The following is a 14,042-nucleotide window of genomic DNA, read 5'->3' as shown; positions in this document are numbered from 1 at the left end:
CTCTCAGGACCACACGGGCAGCTCCTCAGCGCAGTGCAGCCGCAGTTTGACCGCTTCCATCAGACTCATGGCTGTTTGAAGGGACACGGCCCCACCGTGGCCCATGCACTGTACCCATTCCCCTCCCTGTCCTCCTTATCCCTCAAGCTGACGCAAAACCCCAGGCACCTGCCCCCCCTCCCCCACCCCTCCTCCCACTCCATCACCGGCGACTCGCCCCCTCCCGTCATGGCACCCGGCACAGAAACCGTGCACTACATCCACCTCCACAACTCCAGCCAGTCGGTGCTGGAAGCCCTGCGCACGCAGCGGCGCGAGGGCCTCTTCTGCGACGTGACCGTGCGGATACACGACGCCTCGCTGCGCGCCCACGCGTGCGTGCTGGCGGCCGGCAGCCCCTTCTTCCAGGACAAGCTGCTGCTGGGCCACTCGGAGATCTCGGTGCCGCCGCTGGTGCCGGCAGAGACGGTGAAGCAGCTGGTGGATTTCATGTACAGCGGCTCTCTGGTGGTGCTGCAGTCGCAGGCCCTCTGCATCCTCACCGCCGCCAGCATCCTCCAGATCAAGACGGTCATCGACGAGTGCACCCAGATCATCTCTCAGAGGAAGGCGGCGGCGGGGGCGGCGGCCGCGGCAGCAGCGGCCGCTGCGGCAGGCGGGGCGATGCTCGGAGGAGTTCTGCCCAAACAAGAGGAGCGTGGCGGGGGTAAAGGGCGAGAGAGCAGCGGTGGCGCGAGCTGTTCGGTCGGTGGAGCAGGTGGGGGCTATGCAAACTTCTCTAACTTCATGGCTGAATGCGGTGCTAGCAACATGGGCGGGGGTCTGGGGGGTGCCAGTGTCAGCGAGGGGGGCCCAGGCCCGATGGAGCAGGCCAACACCGTGAGCCTGATGGCGCTGGGCGACATGGGCGCCGGCGCCATGTGCGGCGACGGCGGCATGGGCTCCGGGGCTGGAGCGGTCCTCATGAAGCAGAGCTCCAGCTGCACTCAGGACGTCAGGTACAAGCTCCGAGACCTGCTGGCACAGACGGCCAATGGAGCCAACACTAGTAGCACAGGGAACCTGTCGGCGGGCTGCAGCTCCGGCGTGGCCAGTGTGGACAGCATTGGCAGGGACAGCCTCCGCGGCAACACGACTGACCTCTCCGACGACCTGGTGGGGATGGAGCGCTACAGCGAGGAGGAGGACCTGGACGGGAGAGAGCGAGGCAGAGACGGAGACAGAGACAGGGGGGTGAGCCACAGCCGCAAGCAGAGGCAGCCTCTAAGACTCCAGGTAGGGGGATAAGGGGAAGGGTTGCCATGGTTACAGCTTTCAGGCAAGCAGAGCTGCAACGGTTTGCTTTTTCTTTCTTTTTCTGCTTTTCCCTCTTCTCACACTGCACTGGCGTATATTGCTGAGATGTTTCTGCACTTTGCACAGCCGAAGAGAAGCTCTGGTCTCAATTTTAATTGTTGATGTTCTATGGACTTCTGCATATTTACTGTACGTCTTTAAAACTTATTAGTGCCTGTTTGAAGGAGCTGCAGCTCTGTCAGTGTGCTGCTTCTTTTTTTTTACTGCTGCTGCAAACCTTATTTCTTTTACTACTCAGAACTGAAATTGCACCTTTGTTTTCTTCTCTTCCTCTTTAGGTGCTGGGTGGAGAGGGTGTGGTGGTTAAAGATGAAGGGGTTCAAGACCAAGATGGGACCGTTTATGCTCTGGAAGAAGGCAGAAGAGACGGCGGCCAGGAGGGCACCCAGGAATCCATGGCAGGCTTTGGCCAGGTGGGTTTATCTCTGAGGAGAGCTGTAGCCACGAGAGCCAATGAGAATGTAAATGAGGCAGCAGTTGTGAAGCTTTTTAAATGTGATGTTAGAAACATTTTCCATGTGGTCAGTGTAAGGCCTTCATTTCATGGTCATACGTTGGTAAATGAAACTTTAAGAATCCCCGTCTTCATGCTTAATTTATGCTCAGCGTTTCCATCGCTGAAGTCCTGAAGTAAGTGGAAGGGAAAAGGTGGTGGAGCAGATTTATGCCGCAGCCTGCTCTACCCTGCAGACTACACAGGGAACATCTGCCACACAGTCAAAAGGATTCAGCTCTTTTTCACCTGTCAGTTTTCTCCTCTCCAAACTGCTGCTCAGTCGTTTGTGATTTGGAAACGGAACGATCTGCTCAGTGTGGGACGTTGTGTCCTTCACGCAAGGGAAAAGCATGTGATCATCAGTTCGCTCGGCACAAACAAATCATCAAATTAAAAAGCAAATGTCCTCTGCAGCACTAAGTTCACATGACGTGGTGATGTGTAAGACGGTTTAAACAGTTACCGATCACACACCAGGGACTTTTGTTTAGAATTGAGGAGAAGTGTGTTCTAAAAATACATTTCTGTGGTTCACTGGTTTGTCTGTTTACAAAAGTGTTGTTGTTGCAGCCCTGCAATGCAGATACACCATAGGGTCATTGTTGCTGTTTTATTAGTATTTAGTGTTAGGGTTAGTATTTTTTTGTTTTGGGCTGCAACAATGCATCGTTTGAGCATCATCATCATCATCATCGCGGTGTGCGCTTGTGCGATAGTCACATCGCAGAGCATGTGATGTTTTCTCTCTTTTTAGAAGGAGCTGTGGATGTTCAGTGCAGCAGACTGTGTGTGTGTGTGTGTGTGTGTGTGTGTGTGTGTGTGGAACAATCACCCGTCTGTTTTGTTTATTCAAGTAAAAATAGCGTTTGTTTTCTACGATCCAACACTTTTCAATATGAAATCTCTAAAGACATTTAGACCTGTTCTTGTGATATCTAGCGTCCTTTAGACTGAGGCTACGTTTACACTCGGTGGATATTTTTTAAAAACGGATATTTTCCTCCCTCCGTTTTCGTGCACACATCGTCGTTTTCTAAAAAGTTTCCGTTTCTATTAACCCGCATAAATATGCTGTCGAGAGCCGTCATAACTAAGCCAAGCCTGTGGGCGACTGACCTCTGACCCTCGATGTATGGACGTAAAAATTCAAGTGACAGCAGCGATGATGATCGCCACTTCCTAAAATTCTCAAAGTTCTCCCACCTGACAGCAGTCCGTGTTCTGACTCGTGGCAGAAGAAGTTCTTAAATTTCTGACCTCCGAGCGTGAATACGTCTCTGCTCCTCTACGTAACATAGGAGCTGAATTTGCAAATGCAAACATGTAAAAATGTGCTGGCACCAATAGGAATGCTACCCGGAATGCTTCCATGATCATAACCAAATGTAAAAAGGTTGCACTTTTGAAGCGTAGATTGCCTATAACTCTGTTATTCTCTGTTTATATGTAAACGCGAAATGGAGTTTTTCTAAATCTTCACTTAGTTTTTAGAAAGAATCGTTTTCAGAGGCGAAATCGCCGTTTGTGCGTAAATGAAAGGCCCAAACGCAGGGGAAAGTCTCCGTTTTTTAAAAAAATGCCTGTGCTAGTGTTAACGTAGCATGACTCGAGTTACTTTTCAGTGACAGTAGTTAAAGGTAACACTGTCAAACAATCTCCAAACACAATAGAGAGAGAGCTTTTTTTAGCATGTATCTGCCCATACGATACATATAGACGATAGAATATTGTGACTGTAATGTATTTTAATGAAAGCCCAGCAGCCACTGAGAGACTTTCTGCCGTTGGGATTTCCCTCTATAGTATGTTAGAGGAGCTCCACCCATGTTGGTATGTCTCCTTAAATTACCTCCCCTTCTATATATCACACTGTACTTTAGATCAACTGCTGCTCTGACAGTAATGCAGCTCAACTGGTCAGACCGCAACGCACAAATTTATCTTTCCAACTCCAGCGTGTGTACACTCGGGGTAAAGAGGAGGTTGCAAACGCAAATAATGAGGGATGTGGTCTGTGCGTATCTGCACATGAACGGAGATGCGGCAAGAATGTGCAGTTGACGCTGGGATCCTCTTCTGTATGCACACTCGTGTGGAGGCGAGCACATGTGATGCATTTTCTCGGAAGAAGGTTTTAGAGCCGAGAGAAGAGCAGGACTTTGAACTATGGAGCAGGTACGTGTTCAACATCCTCCATTAAGGTCTGTGTATGTATGTATGTATATATGTGTCACCTGAGGAACTATAGCTGCAGCTCGACGTGATCGTCGCGGTGCTTTTGAAGTGTGGTTATATAGGGTACTGTAGGGTACAGTAGTCATCACTGCTGCTGGTGTTCCCCCTGAGCTGGGAATGTAAAATCTACAGCAGGTTATTTATGTGAGTGCTTAAGAATTTGAAGAATAACTTAGTTTATGTACACGCACCAATTATTGATAATGAATTTAACCTCTGCGTGATTTAACTGCAGCTACAAGCTCAATTCTTTACCACTTGACCACAGGCTGCACAAGAGTATGTTTGCTAATTCATCTGACGGAGGATTTTACATGGCGGCAGTGCAGGGTGTGTTGATCCACCGCTGCCTCCACCATCATGAAGTTCACACGTCTGGTTTTTGAATGACTTCACTGACGCATGCTTAGAAAACAGAGCTGCAGTCGACCATCACCTCCTGAGTCTGTGGGAGAGCGAGTGCTTTACAAACTTTAGTTTCCTCTTGATAAAGGCTGTCTACTGGTGAGATGAATATATTGTAAAAGTGAGGTGGTGAAGGTGTTTATAAGGTTATATGGTCTGAGCCTCATGCTTGGTTTCAGACAGTCAGACTTTAAGAGACCTGCTTGAGCTGAGGCCACAAAACTAAGTACTAAAGTTAACTTAATGAATGACATACGTGTGTTGAATTTTGTCTTTCAGGATTTCTACGATGAGCAGAGCGTGTTTTCTGAGAGTTTCTGGCCTCAGAGTGAGCCTCCTCGCGCCATGACCTTCAACCCCAGAGGAAGGGTCAACAAGCCTCTGACTCCGCCCCCAACCGCACAGTCCCTCAACAACCAGGTCGGTGTAGTCGGTGTCTTACATCATGTGCTACGGTTACTTTCAGTGCAACGTGATGCGTCGTGCTCATGGTCACTATGTTCAGTTTCTGCCAATAAACTCTGCTGACTGTTAAACACTGGACTTTAAACCATAAAAGAACAGAAATAAATCATGTTGATGATGCTACAATGGATTGGAACATAGACAATAATGCTAGGCATTAAAGGAAACATGAAGTATTCTGAATGGAGTTTGATATAATTAATAATAATTATATAAATAATTGATATATATATATATATATATATGAGACCTTAAGGGTGTGTTCACAGTAACACACACACACACACACACAGGTCTACTCACTACTTCAATGAGGACGGATGTACGTGAACATCAGTTTCTGTTCATATAATGTCAATGTAAACACACGGTTATTTGACTCTGTTCATCAAACATGTAAAAAAATGAAAAAACAACATTTTCAGTTTAACGACTTACCGGCTTATACGTAAACGCAGAGCTGCTTTAGCTACGGTCCCTCTCCTGCCCCCTCTCTGTCTTCAGAGGTACTGCAGCCTCGCAGCAGCAGTCGACTTCATTTGTTCATCTTTAGATGAGTAAGCAGAGCTTTTCTGTGTGGGAAAACAAAGGCAGGACTAATGTTTGAGGAGGAGGAGGAGTTCACTATAGCTCCATTACATCATGGAGCCAGAGTTTAGACACAATAATTTGCCATAAGTCTTTGTTGTAACTATGTTCTAACATAATGTGTGAAGAGGAGAATCTCTGCATTTCCAGAAGACAGAAATATACATTTAAATAGGACTTTTAATAATGAGTGTATTTGAATTATATATATTATAATAAATTGTCAGGGGGAGTGTAAGATATTTTTACTAACACTGAGCAGGCAGACAAACATGTTGTATCTGTCTGACCTGATTTCGTCTGTTCCTCCTCACTAGAACACTCTAAGCCCACAGTCACAGTCTCATGTACCTGCCAATCATTGGTTGTTTTCACCGTTTTCTCATAGATGTCTCTCATGGTTTCTCTCCAACTGTTGCCGACACAATTAACCAAACAGGTTTCATGTCAATTATTGAATTTAAACAAACAGCGAGGACGACGACGATGAGTTAAGAGAGTGAATGTATGAGAATGTTTACAGAGGCTGGAGCTGCTCTGGATCCTCTTCTCCCTCTGAACAAGAACTTGTTTTTCCTTCACACGAGAGCTGGGCTGTAGTTTGTGATCTGGTATCACATATATATGTTTGTGTACAATTCAATATCTCTATATTATCACAATATAAATCACGTCAATATTTCTGTAAGGCTGGACAATATGGCTTATAATTATGGATCGTTTTATGGTTAGATCCCAGTGTATCTGTAAAAGCTGCACAGGGTGTTTGCAAATACACTCTATCATAAAATACATCTGTATGACATGATCTTAATACACTTATTATAATAATAATACCTGCTTTATTCCATTCGCTTTTTAGTATTAAATGAAGGATATTTATGTGTTGGGAACAATGAAATTGCTGAAATGCTGACCTTTTTAAATATCATTGTGTTGATTCCATGTATTAAATCCATATATATATATATATATATATATATATATATATATATATATATATATATATATATATATATGGATATATATATATATATATATATATATATATATATATATATATATATATATATATATGGATATATATATATATCCATATATATATATATGGATATATATATATACCTATATACATATGGATATATATATATATATATATATATATATATATATATATATATATATATCCATATATATATATATATATATATATACATATATATAATATTTAGTGTCAACAGGTCAACCCTAAAAACTCAAATATTCCAAAATAGAGTTGTTTAAAGGAGGCAAAGAGAGGTGAGAAGAGATCAGGACAAAACAGCCTCCATCTCAGAAAGTGAGTGTTTGACAGATGAGACTCAACAATCAGCAGTTTTTCTAAAGACGTGAGACAGCTGCACAGTGAAGTTCTCTGACTGAGGCTGCACTCGCTCTTCTTCACTTTCTATGAAACGTATTTCTCATGATTTCTCAAACACTAAATAAATAGTTTGAAGCAACAGTTTCCCAAATGAAAGCCAAAGTGTTGCTGCTCATTGCTGTTTGAGCTTCAGTGTGCAGTGTTTTTAAAAAAGCATGTATCTCCTGAAGGCGAGTTGTTCCTCTGTTCTCGCCCATAAATCTCTCTCAGTTGAGGACTTGTGCCGACAAGAAACATTATGTGACAATTAGTTTGGAGAAAACTTTGATCCTGTGAGCAGCTACGATAAACTGACGTGGACGGAGATATTTGTGCGTATCTGTGTTGCTCAACGAGGGGAAAGGTAAAACCTGTAAGGTGATGTTTGTGGTGGAGGTCTTTTCTCCAAGCACAACATGGCGTCAGAATATGAAGTAAAAAAGGATTAAAAAGGAGACACAAATAAAGATGTGGAGGATTGAGGAGAATATTCTAATTATCTTTGTTTAACTGCACTTTGAATGAAAAACTAATCATTTGGTGGCCTTTGAATAAGCCTGTTCTATGTACTCCACGCACGCTTGTGCTTAGCGAAGGCTGCCGTCTTGTGCTTTGGTGTTTATTGATAGCCACACAAATGGTTGTTCATTTTGTGGTTTAAGGCTGAGTTTTCGTACAAAAACAAAGAACAAACCCACAAAGGAGAAGAACACACGGACAGAGAGAGTTGTAAATTCAAGTTTGAATCCTCTCTGTTCAGCGAAGGCCACCGTAGTTCTGCAGAGAAAACCTTCACAGCAAAGCAGCTCTTTCAGATTCTTATCAATATTCCGTTCACCCCCTCACAGATAACAGATAATGATGTTTTTCCTCCTCAGCTCATGTTCCAGTACCCGGTGAGCCAGTCCCAGCCAGCTCCGTTCTACGTGGGCGGGCCCATGGGTGGGATTGACAGCATGCCGACTGAGCCCAGTCAGCCAGCTCCTCCCCCGGCACCGATGACTCCGGCTCCGCCTCCCTCCACCTCCTCCTGCTCCGCAGGCCCCTCCCCTTCCTCCCAGGGATCTGAGACCTCATTTGACTGCACGCACTGTGGCAAATCTTTACGTTCCAGGAAGAACTACAGCAAGCACATGTTTATCCACTCTGGTAAGGAGACACCTCTGTCTACGGCACTGACCACATCTGTTGTTTATTTACATTCACGTTTCATGTTTATAGTCAACGACTTGAGTTAATGTTACATGAAAAAGCATAATGATTACGCTCTAATGATGCGTTCACACCCAAGACAAAGTGAGTTTTTTGCACATTGAGATTATATACAACGACGATGCAAACACAACAACAAGATCTGTGCTGTTAAAACCAGTCACACCGAGATCCCTCCAACATCCTGATGTTCTGTCAGAAATCAAATCAAATGTTATTTCTATAGCCCACAATTACAAAACATCCTCTGTCCTTAGACCCTCGACCAGTGTAAGGAAAAAGTACCAGGGAAAAAAACCCTTATAACAGGGAAAAAGAAGGAGGTAGAAACCTTAGGGAGAAGCACAGGTGAGGGATCCACTCGGGTTAGGGTTAGGGTTACCCAAAACATACAATACACAAAACACAGAAATGAGGGCGTATTTACGACCAGGTCAGGTCTACACGTGTGTGTCACCTGATTCAAGGTATGGTTGTGTTTAGGGGAGGATTTCATAAGGATCTTAGAGGCTAGCTTTACACGACAACCATCTAAGCACAAACCGCAAAAGTGGCGTTCCCACTTTTTATTCCACGTCAAGACGAGCGTCTTTGGGTGTAAATCTGCACACGGTGACGCTAAAGTGTGTGGAATTTGATGTAGTATGCATGCCAGGTGGCTAGGTGGCGCTGTGAAGCACTGCCATACAACAACAGCAGGAGCGTTTAAACTTCCTTCTACTTCTCTCTAGTAGAGCGAAGTAGCAGCTAAGGTGACTTGAATGTGCGACTGATGGATTATAATCCCACATGCAGAGGTGGAAAGTAACGAAAAGTTACTGTATTGAATACTTTTTTTGTGTATTTTGTATTTTTTAAGTACAATTTAAAATCAGGATTTTGTATTTTACTTGAGTACGTATTGACTCAAGTATTGTACTTAGTTACTTTATAAATCCTATCTGTTACTGAGTAAAAATAAAAATGCAGCACAATGAAAACCTACAGGGGGAAAATATACAGCAGAACCAGACCAATGATGATCATAGAGGGCGTGGCCAAAAGTGATGTCATATCCTGTGTCGCGCCGGGCGTGAGCTCCAAAATAGTTTTGGATTTCTGACCTTGTCATATTTCTACTACACTCACCCCACACAAAGTAACTTATCTTTCAAATGAACTACTTTTTACTTCTACTTGAGTAATATTTCATACCAACTATTGGTACTTTTACATGAGTACAATATCTTAGTACTTTTTCCACCTCTGCCCACATGTTTGTTGTTGTTTGTCTGTTCTGCACATGGATCTGAGCTCAGAGCTCACTTTAGTGTTTTCAACCCTTTAGACGGGAACGCCACAGTGGATCGTTTTTAAGATTTCCACGCTGGAGGGTGGCTTCATTTTTTATGCTTTTTTAAGACCCAAAAAACGCAGTCGCATCTGATCAAATATTTTGTCGGTTTCCCCCGGGAGCGTTGTCGTGTAAAGCCGGCCTGACCGATCTTATCACCGTAAGATAACACCATGAGTGTGTGTGTGTCTGTGACCCTTCCAGGTCAGAAACCTCATCAGTGCTCCATCTGCTGGCGCTCCTTCTCCCTGCGCGACTACCTCCTCAAGCACATGGTGGTACATACCGGCGTCAGGGCCTTCCAGTGCTCCATGTGCGGCAAGCGCTTCACCCAGAAGAGTTCGCTCAACGTGCACATGCGCACCCACCGTGCCGAGCGCACCTTCCAGTGCAACGTGTGCCACCGGGCGTTCACGCACCGCACCCTGCTGGAGCGCCACGCCCTGCAGCACGCCCACCACAACCCCCAGGGCCAAGGCCAGGGCCAGGGCCGTGTAGCCGACATGACCTCACCTACCAAGCACAGCCCTCCGGCTCTGGGAGGGCCCTCAGGTATGGCTGCCGCGGCCGGCATGGTCGGCAGCATGACCAACATGTCCAGCCACGGAGCTTCCTCCACTTAGAGGAGAGGGGGGGATCTGGGGGAGGGGGGCGGGGCATGGTGAGGTGAGTGAGCCCATTCCTTATTTGGTCCTAACAGCCTTGTTGATCTTATGTTCTGGTGGGAACAGCACTTACAGGGGCTGACATTATTTTATCTGAACACCACTCGAGTCAGGGTTCCTACACGAGGCTGGACAGCCTTTGGAGAATTGAAAATGATGTAAATCTTTGAATTGCACAAGAATTCTTTCAAACTTTTTTGCGGGTGAAAACACGAGTTCCTGTTTTAGAAACAGTTTTAAGTAGTTAGTAAGTAGCCAGTGGTCATTTCCTGTGTGGTGATGATTATGATGATGCTGCAGAGCAACAATCACGCACCTCCTTATGATTAAAACATCATAACGTGGAGAAAACGTAGGAACCCTGTTACAAAGACAAAGAGTCACCAAAGAGGTTAGGAAGACAGAGTGGGTTTGGGACGGGGGGGCGGGGCCAATGGGGGGGGGCGGGGTGGTGGGATCGTAGCTTTGGTAGACTGTTGGCTGGGAATTAGGATTATATAGAGATGCAAATTATGGAAATAAGGGGGGAAAAGTGACTTTGTGAGGAAGGCTTGGATTCACCTTTGGATTCATGTAATTCATGTTGAGTTCATGTTAGTTACACTTTATTATAATGGACACCTTTGAAGTGCATTTGGATGAAAACGTAGCCAGGATTTTTACGACTTGACACTTTTGATGAACGACACGCAACATAATGTAATTAGCGTTGTTGTGATCTCTGGCAGATTATAAATCAAAGTGATAGCGTGCAGAGTATAAATCAGGCGTTAGTCTGACAACATTACATTTAAACAGTTACAGAAATCCAAAAATGATTCCACATAAAGCTTTGTCTTGTGGGTCGTTTCCAGGCGTCTCTGGATTTTCACTTCAGCAAAGCAAAATATACCTCAGAGATGATTATTTTAGAACCGGAGGAGTTCCTCTAACAAGGTTCTTACTTACTACAGCACTCGGAAATGTAACTTTCTCAGGTCCTCGTGTGGAATAAAATAGAATGACTTAGTTATTAGTTTCTGGAAAGGACTACAGCAGACGCACAGAATCGTTACGTGACAAATGGGTTCAAACAAAGTATTAACGGAGTTCTAAGAGTCGATGAACGGCTCTGATCTGATAGAACGGGACAGCGACACCAGTGCACCTGAAATCCATGATTTTACTCTGCTCTGAGTTGTTTCTGAGCACAAGTTTGTGTTTGTGCAGACATGGATGCAGGGAGGTGAATCAAATACATGAATGTTAGCAGTTAGCTTCATGTGCGCTCCCTAAAAGAACTTTCTGTTGTTGTTACGTGATCACAGTGACGAATAATAGCAACAAAAATAATAATAATAATAACTTCAATTTTCTAATAGCGCTTTTCTGAATCCGTGTCAGATCAGTACTGATGTTCAGGTCTGAAGAAAGAAAAGCTCTGCATGAATTAACTGAATTCAATGTGAATGAAGCCTGGAGTTATTCAGGAGGGCGACAAAGACGTTTAGATGAATGATTAGATGAAGAAGGAAAGTAGTCCGAGCAGAGTTAGGGCTACAGCAGGGAGGTGGTGGAGGAGGTGGAGGAGGAGGTGGAGGAGGAGGTGGTGGAGGAGGAGGCGGCAGCATGACGCACAAACGTGTGAATGAAATTCACCATCATCCATCAGACAGCTTTGTAACATTTTCCACAGGCGCCACCAGTCGGCCCCAACATCGGATACCTCGAACCAGGACGAGCCACCGGCGGCTCGGAGGAACACTATATTCTCATTTAAGATATTTGGGAAACATTTCAGCAAGTTTTACACACACACACACACACACGCACACACACGAACACACACACGCACACCTACAATTACCTCGGTGGTCCAAAGACAGGCATCATGCTTCACATCTTTTTAAGCTACATCAGACGAAGAAACAGTGACAACTAAAGCTACGATAAATCCATTGACTAAAGTACTTCTATGTAAAGTTCCTGTACATCACTATAATGCTCCGTTTTTTGTTCTTTGTTGCTCATGTGAAAAAAGAGAAACTTTTAAAGTCAAAGAGCCATTCACAGGAAATGAAAAACTTAAGACAAATCAGTGATTTTTATCAGGATTTCTACTTGTTTTTTCTTTTCAGGGCTCTGGTTAATAAGTAATGGGTAAATGTTTGTTGCTTTTTTTTAAAAAAAGAAGAAAGCTTTTCTTGAAGCGTTGTATAAAAAAACAACAAAAAAACTTATTTTCAATATTTTAGTAAATCTAAATTAATCATGAAAATGTACAATCACCCCTACAAGTTTTGACAAAGTCAAACTCGTGATAATGACAGTTATCACTTTAATATTTATTACAATTTGATCTCTATGCACAATTAAGTTTGCACATCATGTTACTTAGACCTAGATGTTGTTGTCCCCTAAAGTATTTGGCCTAAGATTGTTTTTTCCTTACTCACCTGAAAGGTGATCTTTTAAAGACTTAATGTGTCCCTGCTTTTTGCTCATTTTCCTTCATGTTTGTCAGTCGAAGCATTTTAAGATATTGATTGTTTACTTTGAAAGAGCCTTTTGATTGGCCAATGGCTAAGCCCCGCCCTCAAACGCAGACGAGCCAATCGCAGCTATGCGCTCGACAATATGCACTCTGACACTGAAGTTTGGGCCCCGCCCACACGGAAACGCGTCGATTTTTCACTTTGTTTCAGGAAACCACAAGAAACCTCACCGAAACAGTGTGTCCAGTGTGTAGGAAGTAGTGACATCTAGTGGTGATACTGTAGAATGCAACAGATGCAAAGATAGAGCTCCATTCACTTGTGCGACAGAAAACTACGTTGAGAGGACGTTGACGTAGAAAGAAGACCTCTGTAAAGCAAAGCTCTTACTTAATTTAACTTTTAAAAGACTGATTTTAAGACTCACTTTCATTTTAAAGTGATTACAAACACTTAAAACTATTCTTAGTGATAATATATTCAATCTTCCTTAATGTTCCACACTGGACCTTAAATGATCCACATTATGGCTGCAGTGATGCGTCCATTATTGATTTCTAAATTAATCAGCAGCCATTTTGAAAATCGCTAAATTGTTGTTGTTTTTTCAGCTTATTTAATGTAAACATTTATTTGGTTTCTTTGCGCCAAATAACAAAGAAATCTTGACAAACTGAATTCTTTTGGACCAAACAAGTCATTGATTATCTGAAGAAATAATCATATGGAATATCTTACCCACTGTTTTTAGTCAGAAATCTTTATTTATAGCACTTAATTTTGCTAGCTTGAAACTAGCTAACGATGGCCAACTTAGTATTAATGAGCTTTATTACGTATTTAGCGCTCGCTGGATCGAAGGCGACCTGGTCCTGGTTCTGATTCCATCAGATCACAACCAGATTTGTCCAGTTTTTGTCAACGTGGACTAGCTATACCTCGTTAGCATGGGAAGAAGCTGAGCTATTTGCTAGCATTTTTGTTGTCGAGCAGAAATGTTAGCTTCACGCTAACAACACAAGCAATACAACATGTGCGGGTCCAGAGAGTGTCTTTATTTTTCTACTGAGCCTGCAGTCCAAGCAAAAACCATGTCTTAGCGCTTATTTATGATCTAATCCAGTGTTTCCCAATCCTGGTCTTCAGGGATCTCTGCCCTGCCATGTTTTACATGTTGCCCTGTTCTAATACACCTGATTCAGATTTTTTTAATCAACAAAAGTTGAAACATGTAATTTTTTTGAAAAAAAAAAGTTGGAATATAACATTTTAAAAAAAAATTGAATTTTTCTTTTTAACAAAAGTTGAAACATTGCATTTTTTGAAATAAAAAAATTGACAAAAATTGAAATATAGCATTTTAAAAAATGACTTTTCTTTAACAAAAGTTAATACATTAAAATAAAAAATA

General features: G+C 43.3%; 1 protein-coding gene across 1 annotated transcript; it reads left to right on the top strand.

Moving 5' to 3' along the window:
- Nucleotides 1-228: 228 nt before the first annotated feature.
- zbtb45 (zinc finger and BTB domain containing 45) lies at nt 229-10,115 on the top strand (the record flags this gene model as incomplete). The annotated part of the gene is made up of 5 exons (XM_083909122.1): nt 229-1,275; nt 1,635-1,769; nt 4,772-4,912; nt 7,826-8,096; nt 9,697-10,115. 5 exons carry the CDS (start codon nt 229-231, stop codon nt 10,113-10,115), a joined length of 2,013 nt encoding a protein of 670 aa, XP_083765248.1.
- Between the last annotated feature and the right edge of the window lie 3,927 nt (nt 10,116-14,042).

Source organism: Microchirus variegatus, assembly GCF_963457635.1.
Source record: "Microchirus variegatus genome assembly, chromosome: 23".
NCBI lineage: Eukaryota > Metazoa > Chordata > Actinopteri > Pleuronectiformes > Soleidae > Microchirus > Microchirus variegatus.
The sequence above is the reverse complement of the archived record's forward strand: the minus strand, read 5'-3'. Positions and strand labels throughout refer to the sequence as shown.